This window comes from Dipodomys spectabilis, unplaced genomic scaffold (genome assembly GCF_019054845.1).
Source record: "Dipodomys spectabilis isolate Male_0828 unplaced genomic scaffold, ASM1905484v1 ptg000241l, whole genome shotgun sequence".
NCBI classification, from domain to species: Eukaryota; Metazoa; Chordata; class Mammalia; order Rodentia; family Heteromyidae; genus Dipodomys; species Dipodomys spectabilis.
This window is the reverse complement of record NW_024870918.1, coordinates 5,438,552-5,455,945: the sequence shown is the minus strand read 5'-3', so window position 1 is coordinate 5,455,945 and position 17,394 is coordinate 5,438,552. Positions and strand designations below refer to the sequence as shown.

Below are 17,394 nucleotides of genomic sequence, written 5' to 3'. Positions count from 1 at the left end.
TTGGTCAGGCTTCGGGTGAGGAAATAGCACACTTTCTGCAAATGGCACTGTGGTCTCTCCAGGGCCATTTGGGGTGATACAGACAAGAGAAATAGGAAGGAGATGAGAACATTAGTAGATGGGGTACATCAGAACCCACAGATTCTGCAGCAGGATGGCAGATGGCACCCCTGAAAAGCAGCCAGCGGGATGAATTATTTGCTACGTCTTACTTTAGAAGAAGCTGGGAAAGAAGCTGTAAAAGGCACCAAGTGAAAAGTGCGGGGGGTAGTGCCTGTGATCGCAGCCTCTCCTCAAAACTTCAAACCCTCTCAGGCACCTCACACTTGGCCACCACAATCCAGCCCCCCTGAACCTGTTCAGGTCCTGTGGGACCCTCAAACAGAGCAGAGCCTCCTCCCTCAGCTGTGGGTGAGGTTTTAGGCTAGGAAGTTTCCTACATTCTCTGGCATCCACCAGCTATGTGACCTAGAAAAAAAGAACGTGTTAAACATCTTCGACAGTCTGTTTCCTCCTTTCTCGTGGGGATAACATGATGGATGTTATTGGAGAGTAATTGTGGAACATGCAAGTTCTGAAATCCATACTTAGGACAGGGAAGTGTCAATATGTGTGTTTAGAAAAAAGTTCCACAAGGATAAACACCAAACTGTGAGTTTTCTTTGTTGTTGTGAGACTGGCTTCAAGGTTGTCCGGTTATTTTAATAATTTGCATTTTCAACTTCTTCTGTGTTGGACATTTGTCCCTTAGACAACTATTTAAAAAAAGATTTTGGAGTCTTTAACTCTCATTTCCTGAGCGGAATGTCTCTTTTTGTAACAAAATATTTTTATTGTTATGAGAGGTGATGTACAGAGCGGTTACTGTTTCATAAGTTAGGTAAGAAGTTAGTACATTTCTTTTTGGACAGTGTTACCCCTTCCCTGGCTTCCTCCCAGTTCATTTTCAATATAGTGTCTAGTGAGTACCACTGATGTATTTGTTCAACCTTTTGTCTCTCTTTGCCTATTTCTTCCTACTTTCATTTTGTTACACTAAAACTGATCCTTGCTAAAACTTTTTTTAAAGTATTAAATGAAATACAGTAGATTCAAGGGAGAACTCAAATAGGCAATGTTAAGTTTCAGCAAAAACAAAACAGCAACAACAACAACACAACCCACCAGGAAGTGGATATTTGAAAGGGGTAGGATGGAATCAAGGGAAGAGAGTCAAATGAAGAGAAGAGAGGCAACATGAAGAAAAGAATCTAATCTATACCCTACAAAATTAAGAGGAGTAAGGGAAGCAGCAGTTAGGAGGGTGATGGGTAGGCTGTTGACAGGTGACATTGACCAAGATATACTGTATTCATAAACCGCTTTGTAGATGGCAACTCTTTTGTACATCTACTTAAAGATCATTGAAAATTTTTAAAATGAGAAAAAAGAGGAAAAGAAAAAAGGTTTTGGTTTTTTTTTTTAAACTCAAGGCACAAAGACTGGTTTTAAATTAGGGCTCTGATAAGTTTGCTTCTGACATCATGACATTATTTCTGTCACAAAGAAAGAAAGAACATACTTTTTTTTCTAGGATAACAATTCTCCTAATTAAGGAAAGCCTCTAAAACTATACTCAGGGAACTCTGATGGCCTGTTTTGAACTCTCCCTCCCTCCCTCCCTTCCTCCCTCCCTCCCTCCCTCCCTCCCTCCCTCCCTCCCTTCCTTCCTCTTTCCCTTCCTCCCTCCCCTCTCCCTCCCCTCTCCCCTCTCTGGTCCTAGTGGGATGCTCCTAAGGTCAAAGATGGGGTCTTCCACATTTGGAAACATACCATGTAAACATATACTCGGAGATAAGGGGGAAGGCTGAGAGAATACAGAGGAAAGAGAAGTAGAGGGGACTGAGAAGGGAATAAGAAAAGTGCAAATGGAGGCAACGCAGGACGGGAAGGGAAGTGAGCTGATGGGTATAAAGTTACAGTTTGGTGGGACATATTCTTTTTCTTCTAATGCACATGAAGCTGACCATAGCTAATATATTGTGTATTAAAAACTAGTTTGAAGAGGGGATTTTTTTTTTTTGGTCAGTCATGGGGGTTGAACTCGGCCTGGGCGCTGTCCCTCAGCTCTTCAGCTCAAGGCTGGCACACTACATTTGAGCCACAGCACTTTTTTCTGCTTATGCGGTGCTGAGGAATCAAACTCAGAGTCTCATGCATGCAAGGCAAGCATTCTACCACTGAGCCAACTTCCCAGCACAGAAGAGGGGATTTTGAATGTTGTCTCTACCCAGAAATGACAAATGTTTGTGGTAATGCACAGGCTAGTTACCCTGATTTGAGTATTACATGTTATAAACACTTAACAGAACATCGCACTGTATTCCATAAACATGGAAAATTATTTCTTTTTGTCACAAAGGACAAATGAAGCAAGGCACCGGTGGCTTATGCTTGTCATCCTAAATACTCAGGAGGCTAAGATCTGAGGATCTCAGTTTGAAGCCAACCCCAGTCATACAAATCTCATTTCCAATTAACTAGCAAGAGACTGGAAGTGGAGGGGCAGCCCAAGGGGTAGAATGCCAGCCTGGAGTGGAAAAAGAAAGCTAAGCCAGAGCACAAAGCCTTGAGTTCTAGCCTCAGTACTGGCATGCACGCGCATGCACGCATACACACACACACACACACACACACACACACACACACACACATACATACAAATCTAATGAAAGAAAAGGATTGAGCTACAGCAAGAACCAAAAGCTGGTTGTAGGCTGTAGCGTGGGATGATCTCCATGTCTGTGTGCGTGGCATCTTTGCAGGGTGGTCAGGCCTGGCATCTGGCTTCCCACACACCTACCTCTATGGGATAAGGAGCGCTGAACTCCACCTCGGCTAGGTTCCAGGCGGCATTCCCCGGGTTGTTCACTTTCCAGATCTCTTCATACAGGCCCGCCACGTCCCGAGTATACAGGGAGAAGACATTGTCGTTCCTTTGCTCAAGCTGGTAATAGAATGACAGGCAGCCGGACATGGGAGCTGTGGTCACGGGGGAAACCAGCTGTGCCACTTCCTGAAAGTGTTTGACGTACACGGAGTCCACGTACATGTAGTGGCCTGGAATGACACCGGGAGACACAGCAAGAGTTTGGAATGACTCCATTCTGGGGCCCACTCCAGCACGACTTCCAGTGGCAGCGGTGGGGCAGAAGAAGAGGGGGTATGGATGAGATCTGGTCATGGGTGGATAAATGTTGCAGCTTGCAGGCTGGCACATGATTTCAGGGCATTCTACCACAACTAAACCTGTAGCATGTAGCTTCTCTTTTATTGAGACAAAAGAACTCAGGGACAATGCCCAGATACCAACTTCAAGCCCTGTGACTGACAAAAAACATTCTCATCAGAGGAGACCAGATAGGCTGTGTCCACCTTGCAGAATACGTTGACTTGGAATACACCAAGGCTAGTGCTCTACCACTTTGAGCCACGGTACCACTTCTGGTTTTCTGATGGATATCTGGAAAACAGAGTCTCATAGACTTTGCTGCCCAGGCTGGCTTTGAACTGTGATCCTCAGATCTCAGCCTCCTAAATAGCTAGGATGACAGGTGTGAGCCACCAGCGCCAGACAGAATTGAAAGGAAGAGTCTGAATGTCAAACTGGACAGAACTTCTAATACAGAAAGAAGGACACTCCTTTTATCAAAGCCCAAATGCCTATCAGCAGCTCTGGGAAGGAGGGGAGTGGGCAGCTAGACTTGTCTAGAACTTTCTAGCAATGGAGAATGCATGGTGGCCAGTGAGCCCCTATAACATAATTTTCTGCACATCAAGAACTCACGTGAACCTCAAAGGCAGAGATGCAGTTGATGTTACCTTTTGTAATACATCTTACCAATCGAGCAGGTATTGTTTCTGGAAGATATGCCTCAGAGGGAATCTGAGGAGAGGAGAGCTTGGTTTCTTTGCTATGTCATTGAGGGGTGGGCACAGGTTGGGCTGCCCACTTCTCCTTCAACAGAATTAGCTTCAGGTTCCATAACTGCCTGCCAGTCTCAGCTGCCTCACCTTTGGCTCTACAACAGTGTTTGTACCAAGGCCACAACATTCTGGAATGTTTCCTAGCCAGTGATCCAGCATCCCAGGGGATGCTCTTCCGGAAACCACCAATCCACCTAGCCATGCCCCCCCCACCCCCAAGATTCACATCCTGTGCTGAAAACTCTTCTCCAACAAGGCCGTGCTAGGATGGGTCTTTTCTTTCCTCTGTACAATATTAAAAACTCGAGCCTATGATGGAATTGATGCAAAGACAAAGGAATCTAGGCTGGGTTTGTTATTGTATTTGTGATGACTATACTCGTTTGCCTTATGATTTGAAAATAATTAAAATTAAAACCTCGTCATGGCTTCTAGACAGCGTGCCTAACGCACGTATCGAGTACCGACTTTGTCTCCAACGACTAGGCTTCTCCCCCTCTTCTCTCCTCACAGGTATTGTCTCCCACCTAATCACAGCTTAGTGCCAGTTTCTCCGGGACTCCAACTCATACTGCTCTGAAGTGAGGACCATTGTGCCTCGGGCAAGGAAGAATGCATCATCTCCAAAGAGTCTGCAAGAGTTTGAAAGCATCTTTGAAACTTGGTAAAAATCCACTTGCAGCGATTCTTTCCACTTTCAGGGTGGGATCACCCTGCTAAGCTCGAGAAAATTCTCACCCTCAGCCCCGTGGTGATTTGATTTTCCCTCCCAGTTGACAGATACGGGCCAGTCTTTTTTAAAAGACAGTCAGTAGCTCACCTACTGTGTAGACAATGTTTTATTTCCTCTATTTGTGGTTGAAGTGCCTCCTCAACAACTCATGTTCATGATGCTAAAGTGAGCCACAGTCACATTTCCTGTCCAGATAAAAAAAATTCAGCAAACATATTGTGACCTGCCCAAAGTGAATCAGAGAGGTTGCTGGGAATCAGATCAAGACTGCTGACACTATGTCTCACATGGAACCACTAGACAAAACCACATTCTGTGGCCCTCTTTTTTCTCTCCTTAATTCATTGATTGCCAGTTGGATATATGTATGTGTGTGTATATAGATGTATATGTATATATACATCTATATACACACACATACATATATATATATATATATGTGTGTATATTTATATGTGTATACACACATATTTTACTGATAACACAGTGTTTCTACTGGGACACAAAAGGCAACTCATCACAAATTTTTCATCTCAGTTGAAGGGATGGAGGTGAATTAGAAACCATTCATCCTTCAGGTGTCTGTCCCTGGAGGCCAGGTTAGGAATGACATCATTCCTGGCTGAATGGTCCCGTGCAGTCTTCACTGAAGAGGGGAAGCCAGTGATTGGATGGGAGCAAGGTTGCCAGGGGCAGGCTGAGGGAGGCATTAGGCTTCTCTCCGTGGAGAATAAAGAAAGTAATCTGAAGCACTCAGGAAATGATGTCCCATGTCTGGCACTGTAGGACTTTTCCTTCCTAGTTCAATAAATTCAGCCCTTGTTTCTAACCCAGTATTCTTGAGCTTCCAGAACATCTTGGAAAAGGTGATTTTTGTTAGATCATTAGGATTTATGCAGGATGAAATTAGTTCAGATAGAAATGAGTGCGGATAGACTGTAGGCAGACAGGATCTTATAATCAATTAAGCCATTGGGGATCTAGCAGGCCTGACAGGTGTTGGGTGGGTGTTTGTGTGTGTGTGTGTGTGTGTGTGTGTGTGTGTGTGTGTGTATACTGGGGCTTGAACTCAGAGTCTCAAGATCTCACTTGCTGTTTTGTTCAAGGGTGGCACTTGAGCCACATTTCTACTTCTGGCTTTTTGCTAGTTCATCAGAGATAAGTGTCTCATAGACTTTTCTGCCTGAACTGGCTTTGAACCAGGATCCTTAGATCTCAGTCTTCTGAGTAGCTAGGATTACAGAACTGAGACACAAGTCAGGAGTGCAGATTTGAAAGTATTAAAACAAACTAAAAAAGAAAAAGAAAAGCTAAAAGGAGAAAAGGTTTTAGAAGGATCAGTGGGAACTGACAAGTTCATGGCTGGTCCTCTGAAGTCTCTGCTGTTTTTTCCCCTCCTTACTCAAATTGGAAGTCAATCTCTTTTCTAAGTTTTGGTTATGCACAAAGAGCCTGAGGGTTTACAACCACCTTGGGCTGGGAAGGTGGCTCAGTGGTAGAGCGCTTGCCTCGCATGCATGAGGCCCTGGGTTCAATTCCTCAGCACCACATAAGCAGAAAAAGCTGGAAGTGGCACTGTGGCTCAAGTGGCAGAGCTCTAGCCTTGAGCTGAAGAGCTGAAGGACAGCACCCAGGCCCAGAGTTCAAGCCCCACAACTGACCAAAACGAAAAACAACAGCAACAAAAAACCCCACAACCCACCGAATTGTTGAAAGGTGATAATTCTTGGCAATGCCAGCCAATGCTAAGGCTCTCCCCCAAGTAGCTCCCGAGTGAAGGTCTGTGAGCATTTACTTCTGAAGGAATTTCCTTCTTCCGGGCAGCAGCCTCGGCATTCACTAAACTTTTCAAGCAGAACCATTGGCTCTGTGGAGTCAGCCATTTCTTTCCACCTTGGATTAGGAAAAGGAACTTGAAGGGCAGCTCCTGAGCATTTATTTTCAAACAGCATGGTTATGTAGTATTCCCCAAGGATTTCCCATGGCTTGGCCTTGATGCCAAAGTCAGCCTCTGACTCAGCCGGGATTCCGCCCCATTGACCACATCTGTCTTCTAGTTGTGTTGTCTGTTTTGTGTTTGTCTGGACGATCTGTCTCTTGTCCTGAAGACATGTATACCACATGGAAATCCCTACTGGTGTGCTACCAGGGTGAGCAGACAGCACCCAAAGACAGCAAGTTAACATGCCTGCTTTCCTAACGCCACGTAATTCACAAGGGTTTGGGTAGCTTTTACAATAATAGAGTTAACTCTAGTTTTCTTTTCCCCACAGCTTTCAAGGCTGACATAAATGGAAAATGAATGTGATGGTGGGACTTTGGTATGGTTTGGGTATGAATGTCCTCGTCCAACTCATCTGTGGTAGACGAGCAATACTCAGAGGTGGGGATTTAGAGATTACTGGAGAGTAAGGGCTCTCATCTATAATCAGTGGATTGATCCATGGATGGATTCATGATTTGATGGCAGTATTAAGAGGTGGTAGAATGCAAAGAAGAGGTGGGGAAATAGGCCACTGATGGTCTGCCTTTGAAGGGTGTACCTTGTCTTGGCGTTACTCTCTGCTTCCTGGCTGCCATGAGATGAGAAGTCTTTACCACACATTTTCACTACCATGATGTTTCCCTCATCTCAGGCCCAAAGAAATGGATCCAGTAGACCATGGACTAACACCTCTTGAGACAAGGCCCAAGGTAAGTCTTGCCTGTCAGGTATTTTCTCCCAGCCACCAAAGGCTATGTAATGCAGACTTCTCTTCACCTCTGCTAGGACCTCAAAACTGAGAGCAATAGGTGACACGCATCTTTTATCCTGTAAAGATTCCTAGTAGGTCATCAATGTGGTATGTGGTACTGTTCCGCACTTAAGGTAGATGGATCCCATCTCTCCCCTCTAGTCTGTAGACAAGAGAACACTAGAAATGGGCCTGAGATGGAAGACAATCTTTCTCTGAGGAGTTAAGATAGGATGGCATCGCACTTGTTGTATGTGGGCTTTTATCCTTTCAAGGGAAGAGACAGGGCTTGTATTCCCCTCTCTTACCTTAGTTGAGGGAGGGTGGGCTAGACAGCCACTCATGGAAGGAGTGGAGGAGGGAAATAGCCTTCTGACCTTATCACAACCCAATGTGCGGAACATCCTAGGCTCTGTAACTCCTTTGACCTCGCCATGATGGTGACCAGAGTTCTTCAATGAACTTGATGAATGAACGCTGGAGTTTGTACAGTACAGAGGCATTTAGTAGTAGTAGTAGTACCTGGCATTTGAATGCCAACAGCTAAGAAGAAGCTGACTGCAGCTGATCATACTGGTGGCTCATGCCTATAATCTTAACTACTCGGGAGGCTGAGATCTGAAGATTGAGGTTGGAAGCCAGGCTGTGTTATTTTCCATGAACCAGCAAAAAGCTAGAAGTGGAAGTAGGGTCCAATTGGTAGAGCACCAGCTTGGAACCAAAAAAAAAAAGCCAAGCAAGAGCTCAAGGCCCTGAGTTCAAGCCCCAGGATCAGCACTCACAGAAGAAAACAGAAAAACAAACAAAGAAGCTGACTATAGGGAATTTCTGTTGCTAATGAACTACTTTTCCAAACTTTGTAGCTTAGAATGTAGCTGGGCTATAGTATCTGAGAAAGATTCTTCTCAGGAGGATTTTCTCCTAGCATTGCTGCACCAATAGAAAAGGGCCACTGGGGGAATCTTGTACTCAGAGGAGCCAAGGGAGGTTCAGAGATGGCCTGCCAGGAAGAGCATCGTGTCTGTCTGGAATGAGTGGAAGAGTAGAATTTCATTCTCCAGTGGCCAGAATTTGCCACCTTTACTATGCAAGGAATCAACACCAGATTAAATAGCACCAGGGAAGTAAAACTATTTTTGTCCATCTTTTCCTTAAGTTCCAAAGCCTAGGACACTTCTACCCTGAAGGATCCTGATGGAAGAGAAGAGAAAAGGAAAGGTCCAGAAAGAGACAAAGGAGGAACATGTCTCTTCTGCTGCTTTTCTGTGGACCAGCGTGGGAAAGATTTGAATTGGATGAGACACTGGAGCTGTGACTTGATTGAACTTAATCCTCGAAAATGAGGCTGTCTGTCAGAATGTGAAAATGACTAGGAAGCCATGGTAGGAGATGCTGCAGAGCTGGCACAAAGGCAATGCGAAGGAAAATAATAAAGCTGCTTCTCTACCCAGTGCTAATACCACGGCCCAAATAGATGCAGTGACAGAGCAAATGAACAGGTGCTGTGAGATGACCCCTGAACTCTATCCAAATCAAAAGGAGAAAGGAGTGTCATGTGTGATGGACACGTGATTTGTCGATCTCATGGTCGTAGGTGGCATAAAAGAATTCTGCTCTTATTTTAGGTCTTGAAACCGTATCCAGAGTGGCACCCTGAGCAGCTAGCATTAAATCTCAGCAAAGAGATGAGTTTCCCTCATTATGTTTTCAGCAATTATCTCTCTCTCTCTCTCTGTCCTCCCCTCTGTTTGGCGAAGGTATGCAGAAAACAGTAATGATCTGAGTTAGATTTTGTTTCACTTCATATAATATTAATAAGGAATAAAACCACCTGCAACAAGTAAGAAAAAGAAACACAGAATAAAATCACATGCCGTATAGAACAACAAAGGCAGCCCACCACAGCTCTCATTGTATCCTCTGTTAGCTGTTTCTATTGTTTGAATTCGGGGCCATTTGACAATTGTGACTCCGTGTTTGGACTAAACCATTAAAGCACACAGCAAATGAAAGAAAATATCTCCATTGTAGTTTGCAGCATTTCCATTCTGTTTTCCCTCCTCTACAACACAAAGACCAGTGCGCTGGTCTTCCCCCATCTTGGCTGCAGCTCCAATATTTCTGAGCTGGGGCTGAAACCCCCCAATCTCCCCAGGTAAGAGACGGTTCTGCTGTGTGTCTCTATTGTGTGTGTGTGTGTGTGTGTGTGTGTGTGTGTGTGTGTGTGTGTGTGTGTGCTGTTTTGCCTGGAAGTAAAGGCCTACATTGCTTCTAGTATATGAATGAACATGAGATGAGTTTATAGAGAATAAAATCTGCTGCTGCAGGCAGACATCTGAACCATTTAATCTTCACGCTATATCTAAATTGATAGAGCTCAGGGAAAATCAATATGCCCCAATGAAAGCCAAGGAAAGACAGGAGGCAATCTCTGCCTTTTGTTTAGAGCTTTGGAAATTTTCTTTTTAAGAGCTTCCTTCCTTCCTTCCTTCCTTCCTTCCTTCCTTCCTTCCTTCCAGCCTCCTTCCTTTCTTCCTTTCAGTCTTCTTCCTTTCCTTTTGGTGGTATTGGGAACTGAATTCAGACCACTCTTAACCACTTGAGCCATGGCTATATTCCTTTTGTTTTTCAGATAGAGTCTCACACTTTTGCTCGGGCTGGTGGGATCACAACCTTTCTTTTACTTTTGCTTTGCTTTTACTTTTACTTTTGCTCAGGATGGTTGGTTCTCAACCTTTTCTTTCCGCTGCTTACAGAGTAGCTGAGATTACAGCTCTGTGTCACTACACCTGGCCCGTGGGTAAATCTTTGAGTCACATGCATGCAGTTTCTTAAATAAAATACTTTAGAATTTTTGGAGCTCACTGGAGCTCAGGGATCTGAGAAATGCTAGTGTGCAACACTGCCTGCCTTTGGACGGACGTATGTTGGAATAGTCAGAGAAGAGAAAGGGTGGGAAGATGGAGAGGGAGAAATGGGAGAAAGGAACAGAAAGGGGACAGAAACAAGCGCAGTGGTAGGAGTGACAGACCGGATCTCAGGTCTTAGTGTTCACCAAAGAAGACCCTGATGCCTATATCTTTTAATCCTTTTTAAGCTGTTTTTCTTTTGGTTGTTGTGCTGCTGGTCCTGAGACTTAAACTCAGGCTCTGGGCCCTGTCCCTATGCTTTTTTTTTCCTCTCAAGGCTAGTGCACTATTGCTTGAGCCACAACTCCACTTCTGGCTTTTTTTTTGTGGGTTTTAAGGGGAGATCAGAGTCTCATCCCTTTCCTGCCTATGCTGGCTTCAAATTGCAATCCTCAGATCTCAGCCTCCTGAGTAGCTAGGATTACAGGCACGTACGTGCGCGCACGCGCACGCGCACGCACACACACACACACACACACACAGTGCAAATAACAAGAAATCATAGAGAATGAGGAAAAAAATAAGGTGCTGGAAAAACTTGTTTGGTTTTTTCAGGCACAGGTGCATGCTGCCATCACCGTTAATTGATTGGGACTGAGAAGACCACCTCTGTATCTACATTGCAAAGGCCCCCAAAGAGAAAATAGATGCTTTGTGAAGCAGAACCAAAACTAGCCTTGTTCTTACTGGCAAACCAGAATGCCAGAATCTTCTTGCTCTCGGAAAAGAACTTGGAGCTGAAGACTAGAATGGTTTGCAATTATGGGGAGAGGTAGGCTTGTACAAGTCCCACGTGAGGCCAAGCAAAAGCAGTAATGACGAGCAAGAAAAGAAAGTCTTTGCCCTGGTCCTCCTGGGGCTTTCTCCTCTGACTCCTAGAGACCAGGACCATCTTACCTTCCAACGTACCTTGCAAAGAACCACCTTATTTGGCCACCAGGGGGCCCCATTGCACACCACTTTCAGAATCCATCAAGATTGGCTTACCTCACTTGTCAACTGGGAAGGTCTTAAAAGACTTTCTTCCGGTCCTTCCATCTGCTTTTAGTGAGAAGTAACCTGGGATGACTATAGCTTTGTCTTAGCCATAAATCAATACGTGGATGAGAAGATCAACCATGAAAATGTGAGTTGAGCAAGTCCAAGTCACAGGTTAAGGTAGAACCTTTAAGTGGGTGTCCTGGTTCTCAGTGATGGAGCACATAACTGCAGTTTGCCCCCCCGTCCCCTTGTCTATCTTCCTCTCCTTCGCCACCAGGCCTTCTGGTCCCTTCTACCAGTTCCTTTCCCCTCCCTTTTCTGTGGACAGAAGCCACAGTCAGATTAAGGCCAGGGGCAGACTTCCTGCTGAGAAAAGACCTCCCCTCCCCCCTGCGAGGTTTCCCAGCTCTCACCCAGCTCACTCTTGAAAGTGTGGTCCTTTGGGAGGTTGGAGTGGGTGTTCCGAGTCGTTCCCCCTCCAACAAACCAGTTCACGTTGGGGTTCCAGCGGTTCACAAAGCCACAGAGATGGTTCTCCTCAAAGTCGCATTCTAGTGGGAAAGAAATCAAAGCATACTTTCAGGGACCTCCCCCCCCCCCCCACCACCACACTGGGAGCCACCACACACACTGCAGAGTTTGCCCACCACCCGGTCAGATCCTCACACCGTCTCTTCCTTTGCCCCCAGGAACATCTGGACCAGGTCTCCTGGCTGCTATTGGCCAAGAAGAGAGATACTGTAATGAATGAACTTTCTTAAGGGGGGGGGACTTTTTATTGCTATTAATTGCTATTACAGGAATGATGTAGAGATGGGTCATGCTTCCATAAGTCAGGTAAAGAGTCCATTTCTTTGGGGGCAATGTCACCCCCTCCTTTTCTTTCTCTTAGTTTCTTCAGCCCATGCCTACCCACAGAGTTCACTTTCAACAGTGTCTAGTGACTATTTCTCTCTCTCTCCATTTCTGTGTCTCCAAACAAACAAGATAGAAAGAAAAGAAAACACAAAGCAGCAGGGGGAAATAAAACTCTCTTGTTTTCATTTCCTGGAGTTCATTTCGATAAATATTATTTGATGGGATTAGAGGCACATAGACATTATGCCTTTGTATTCCTCTCCTAAGAATACCCTCCTTTGAGAGCAAAGGAGGATTCAGGTGGTATGTGAATGCCCAGAGGGCTCTGCATCATGATGAAGCCACATCTAATCACCATCGCCCCTTTCCAATTGTGGTCTTTTCTCTTATTAGCCATGAGACTCGCTGTGTGGCTCACCATCTCTCTTGGCCTCTGTATGTGAACATCCATGTTCACATGTGGACAACATTCTTACCTCACAGGGCTGTTGTAATCATGGGGCGGCTTGATACAAACTGACCATTTGTGTTACTCATCTTTCTTGGGGGAGGTCAATACTAGAGATTGAACACAGGGCTTTGTACAAGCGAGGTAAGTGCTCTACCTGCTGAGCCATGCCTCTGGCTCTTGTTGGCCACATGGTAAGTTCCTAAGGATTGGAATGTGATCCTCCTACTTGTGATTCTCTGTGGCATCAGGGATGATAGGTGTGTGCCACAGCACCCAGCCATTGGTTGAGATGAACTTTTAGGCCTAGGCTGGTCTCAAACCATGATTGCTTGGTCTCTACCTCCCAAGTAGTTAGGATTATAGGCTTGAGCCATCACACCCAACTTTGTTGGTCATCTGTATTTAATTACTTTTGAGGGGTACTGAAACCAGGGCCTTGTACATTTTAAGTATGTGCTGTGCCACTGAGCTGCAGGCATTCTTATTTTAATGTCTCTCAGCTCCAGAATTGCTTTTTATTGGGGCTTGAACTCTGGGCCTGGGTGCTGTCCCTCAGCTCTTCAGCTCAAGGCTAGTGCACTACCACTTGAGCCACAGTACCACTTCCAGTTTTTTTTTTTTTTCTGGTGGTTTATTGGAGATAAGAGTTTCACAGACTTTCCTACTTGGGCTGGCTTTGAACCACAATCCTCAAATCTAAGCCTCCTGGGATTACAGGCATGAGCCACTGATGCCTGGCTCAGCTCCAGAAATCCTATCCACCCACTTTCTTTAACTTGATGGTCCATCCTCCAGCCTTTTCTTTCCTGATGGTGGAAGATATTCAGAGCGGAGGAGCTAGTTTTCTAGATGTTAATCTCACTCCCTGCCCCTTTTTCTTTTAAAATTGTTTTTAAAAGGGTATACCCAGAGGGGTTACTGTTTCATAAGTCAGGTAAAGAGTGTATTTTTTTGAATACCTCCTCACTCCCTCTCTCTCCGTTTTTCCTTCCCAGCCCTACCCACAAGTTGTGTAGTGCACTCACAACAGTGTCTAGTGAGTACCCCTGCTGCATTCGTTTACCCTCTGTCCCTCCACTTCGGTGCCTCCCCAGACAGATAAACAAAAAGAAAGAAAAATGAGAACAGCAATGATAAACAAACAAACAAACTTCTTGTGGGCAGGTGCCAGTGGCTCACACCTGTAATGCTAGCTACTCAGGAGGCTGAGATCTGAGGATCTTGGTTCAAAGTCAGCCCCAGCAGGAAAGTCCGTGAGACTCTTATCTCCAATAAAACACCAGAAAACTGGAAGTGGCGCTGTGGCTCAAGTGGTAGAGCACTAGTCTTGAGCTGAAGAGCTGAGGGACAGCACCCAGGCCCAGACTTCAAGTCCCACAACAAACAACAACAAAAATAAACAAACAAACAAAAAACTTCTTGTTTCTATTTCCTGGAGTTCATTTCAATAAATATTGTTTTCTATGATCAGATGCACATAGCCTTTTTTTTTAAGTGTGTGTATGTATGAGACAGTTCTGGGGCTTGAACCTGATTTCAAGCCTGGACACTTCTGTGCTCAAGGCTAGCACTCTGCCACTTGAGCAACAGCTCCACTTCCAGCTTGTTTGCTTTTTTTTTTTTTTTTTTTGTGGTTAATTGGAGATAGGAGTCTCATGGACTTTCCTGCTTTGGCTGCCTTTGAACCATGATCCTCAGATCTCAGTGTCCTGCTTTTCTTATAAAGAAGCATCTAGTCACAATAGAAGTAGAGGCATAACCCAGGTTTCTGGGTCCTTCTGTTGGCCCCCATAATCTTGCAATTAAAACATATAAGATGGCAGCATTCATTGGTTCATGCTTCAGTTAGTTGATCTTGTTAAACTATGTGATAGGGAAGATTGAGGTTCAAAGCCAGCCAGATGAAATGTTAGCGAGAGCCAACTAAAATAGAAAGGGATGGCTCAATTGGTAGAGTGCCTGCCTCAAGTGTAAGGCCCTTAATGTAACCACAAACAACTCCCCAAACAACAACAAACAAACAAACAACCATGAAACATAATTTCAATTCTGTCCTCCTCTACCTGTTCCACGTTCTAGAGGTTGATTTATCTGGACTGGACCAATGGGGTTCTCTGACTTGCTGTGGAATTCCACTAACAGTGGCTGGAAGGCATGTGAAGGCTTAATCCCCCAACTCCTCTCTGCTAAGTTGCTGTGATTGGCTGTATCCAGACATGATTTACATACCACAGCCTACTTCAGGAAGCCCTCACCATACAGCTGAAGATTCCAGGCTCTGGTAATGCCTCCTATCTGGCTGCTACAGATGGAAACAGGATGACAGCTTCTGAGCCATCTCTGTTTGAGTCCTGGGTCACGACCCATCCTTACTGCTGGCTTTTCCCACTCACACCTTTGTGATCTCTTTGATGAGCTTATTTTAAATCACTGAGGCCAAGTTTCCCCATCTTCCCACTTCCCTGCCAGGTCCCTAGCTGCTAGAGTTGTCCGCGTGTTTTTTCATTAGCAAGGATTTTTAAGACTGACTTTCAACTTTTCCACTGCACAGTCTGCCAACCTGTGCCCAATATTCAGTGCCTCAGGCTGCCACAGAGTATCATAAAAAGAAAAGGAAATATTCTTCAGGGTAGCAGGCAGAATTCTAAGCATTTTATATAGATCAACTTAATCCTCAAAAGAGGCTGGAACCAAAGGAGAGAGTGTCATTATGCAGCTTAACAAGATAAAATATCGCCATCTCCCTCTTAAAAACAAACCGAAAGAAGAAAGGTGATTAACATAATTCACATTTCTTGAGTGCCAAGCATTTTCCTAGTGGCCTTCATATTCATGTTCTCATAAATTTGCACAGTATTCCAGTGAGGGGAGCATTTTACCCCCATTTTGCAGGTGATTAAACAGAAGCCCCAAGGTGCAATGAGCTGATTGAGCCAACAGGGGGCGCCACGCAGATGCAACTGACTGGTTCGTTTTGACCAGGTTCCAAGCACTCCAATACCACCTACAGAGAAGTTCTAAGGAGGAACCTGGCCTAACCTCGCCGTAGCTTTAGAAAATACTTTCCCAGTCTATTTTCCTTCCCTTGCATAAGAGATATCTTTGGAAGGTCAATCGGGGACTTGGGATGCAAGGAAATTAGCAAAGGCTTCTTTTCTTTGAGAAGCATCTTGGACTTTTTACTCTCTCCCTCCACATCCATTCAGCTTCCAAGTCCTGTCAATGCTGACAAAAATCTCTCAGATCTACTGATCTGTTCCTTTTGTACTGCTCACCCCCTATGGAAGGCCATAGCCTCTTCCTTGGGATTTTCTAGCTCATACCTATGTAAGGGCTTTGTCTCCGGCTCATTTTCGAAGTGGCAGTCAGAAATGCCATCATCTGAAAACCACATGCCCCTCCCCTGATTTGTAGCACCTCCCAAACATCGAATTCAGTCAGTCGGGCTCATTTCCCTGGATCCGGCTCTTTCTGGAGGAACTCCCTGCCAGTCTGGACAGCTCTACGCTTCCTCCCTAGGATTCTGCACAGCCAACCTTTTTCTTCCTCTTTACACCTCCCCTGGAAGTATTTATGGAGTTCAGAGATTGTTTTGTCAGTGGCAAACAAGTCCAGGCTGAACATCCACAGGGCAGAAGTGTCTTCTCTTCCTGGGTTCTCAGAAGCTGGCATATAAGACCCCCAGCTACCTTCATATGTTTCCAGTTACATTCATATCCATGATCACATTAACTTGCAGAAGAATCCGATGAGGGAAGCATTTTAACCCCATTTTACAGGTGAGAAACAGAAGCTGAGAATTGCAATGAGTTGGCTGAGCCAACAGGGGGCGCTGCTCAGATGCAACTAACGGGTACACGTGGATCCCATTCCAAGCATTGCAGGTGCCACCTGCAGAAGTTCAACCAGCCCTGCATGGTGGAATCTCAGTGGCAGCTCTGACGATTCAGACAGGGGTAATAGTTTACGGGGAGAGAAATGGAGGACAAAGAGGCAAAAACGATGCCAATTTTTCTGGGAACACACACACACACACACACACAAGAATTTACAGCAAATCTAGTACTATTTGGGGACAGGGATGGCTTTTTGAGACAGTCTCTCCCTAGGCAGCTCAGGATGTTAAGTCAAATTTGGAATCCTTCTGCCTCAGCGTCCCCACTGTAGAGTTTACAGACATGAGCCACTATACCCAGGCCCAGAAAGTATTTTTGTGAGAACGAATTGAAGCCAGGTGGAAATATTGAGGTGACAGTCCTTGCACGGACTTGCTTTTCCTGAATCCAGTCGGTCCACACGAAGGCTAATGAGCAAAGTCAGGGAAGCCAGGTTAAGCCTCCAAGGTCTGCTACCAAAGAATTGAACCAGCTATGAATTATGCCCAGTGCTCTATGACATAGCTGGTCTTTAGGACTGGTTCAGTGCTTTCCAACTACCGGTGTCTCAAGAAACGTTTGTTTTCTAGTGGAGTGAAAGTAAGACTCACCGATGCAGTAGCCGGTTGTCATCTTGATTTCAAAGAGGGCAATGCTGGCTGAGTTTCCCCGTCCTAGGATACCCTCTACTAAAATCTGCACAACACAGGGAGAAGAAGGACAGTTAGATATCTAAGTATTTTGTTCCCTGTTCGGGACTGCGGCTGTTAGATGGGCAATTCAAGGCCTGCAGAGTTGCAATGGGCTCATTGCATCTGGGCAAAATTTCACTATGGATTTTATAACCAGAGTATACGAATACACACATGCATGTGCTCTCACGTGC

At 45.1% G+C, this 17,394-nt stretch overlaps 1 protein-coding gene across 1 annotated transcript in view; it reads right to left on the bottom strand.

Moving 5' to 3' along the window:
• The window catches only part of Mamdc2 (MAM domain containing 2), a 144,664-nt gene that overhangs the window by 52,682 nt on the left and 74,588 nt on the right, over positions 1 to 17,394 (bottom strand). The window contains exons 4-6 of the mRNA XM_042699356.1: positions 17,120 to 17,204; positions 11,738 to 11,875; positions 2,843 to 3,099 (exon numbers count right to left, since the gene is read on the bottom strand). Of these exons, the coding sequence (XP_042555290.1) occupies positions 2,843 to 3,099; positions 11,738 to 11,875; positions 17,120 to 17,204 (480 nt within the window). The remainder of the gene's footprint in view (positions 1 to 2,842; positions 3,100 to 11,737; positions 11,876 to 17,119; positions 17,205 to 17,394) is intronic.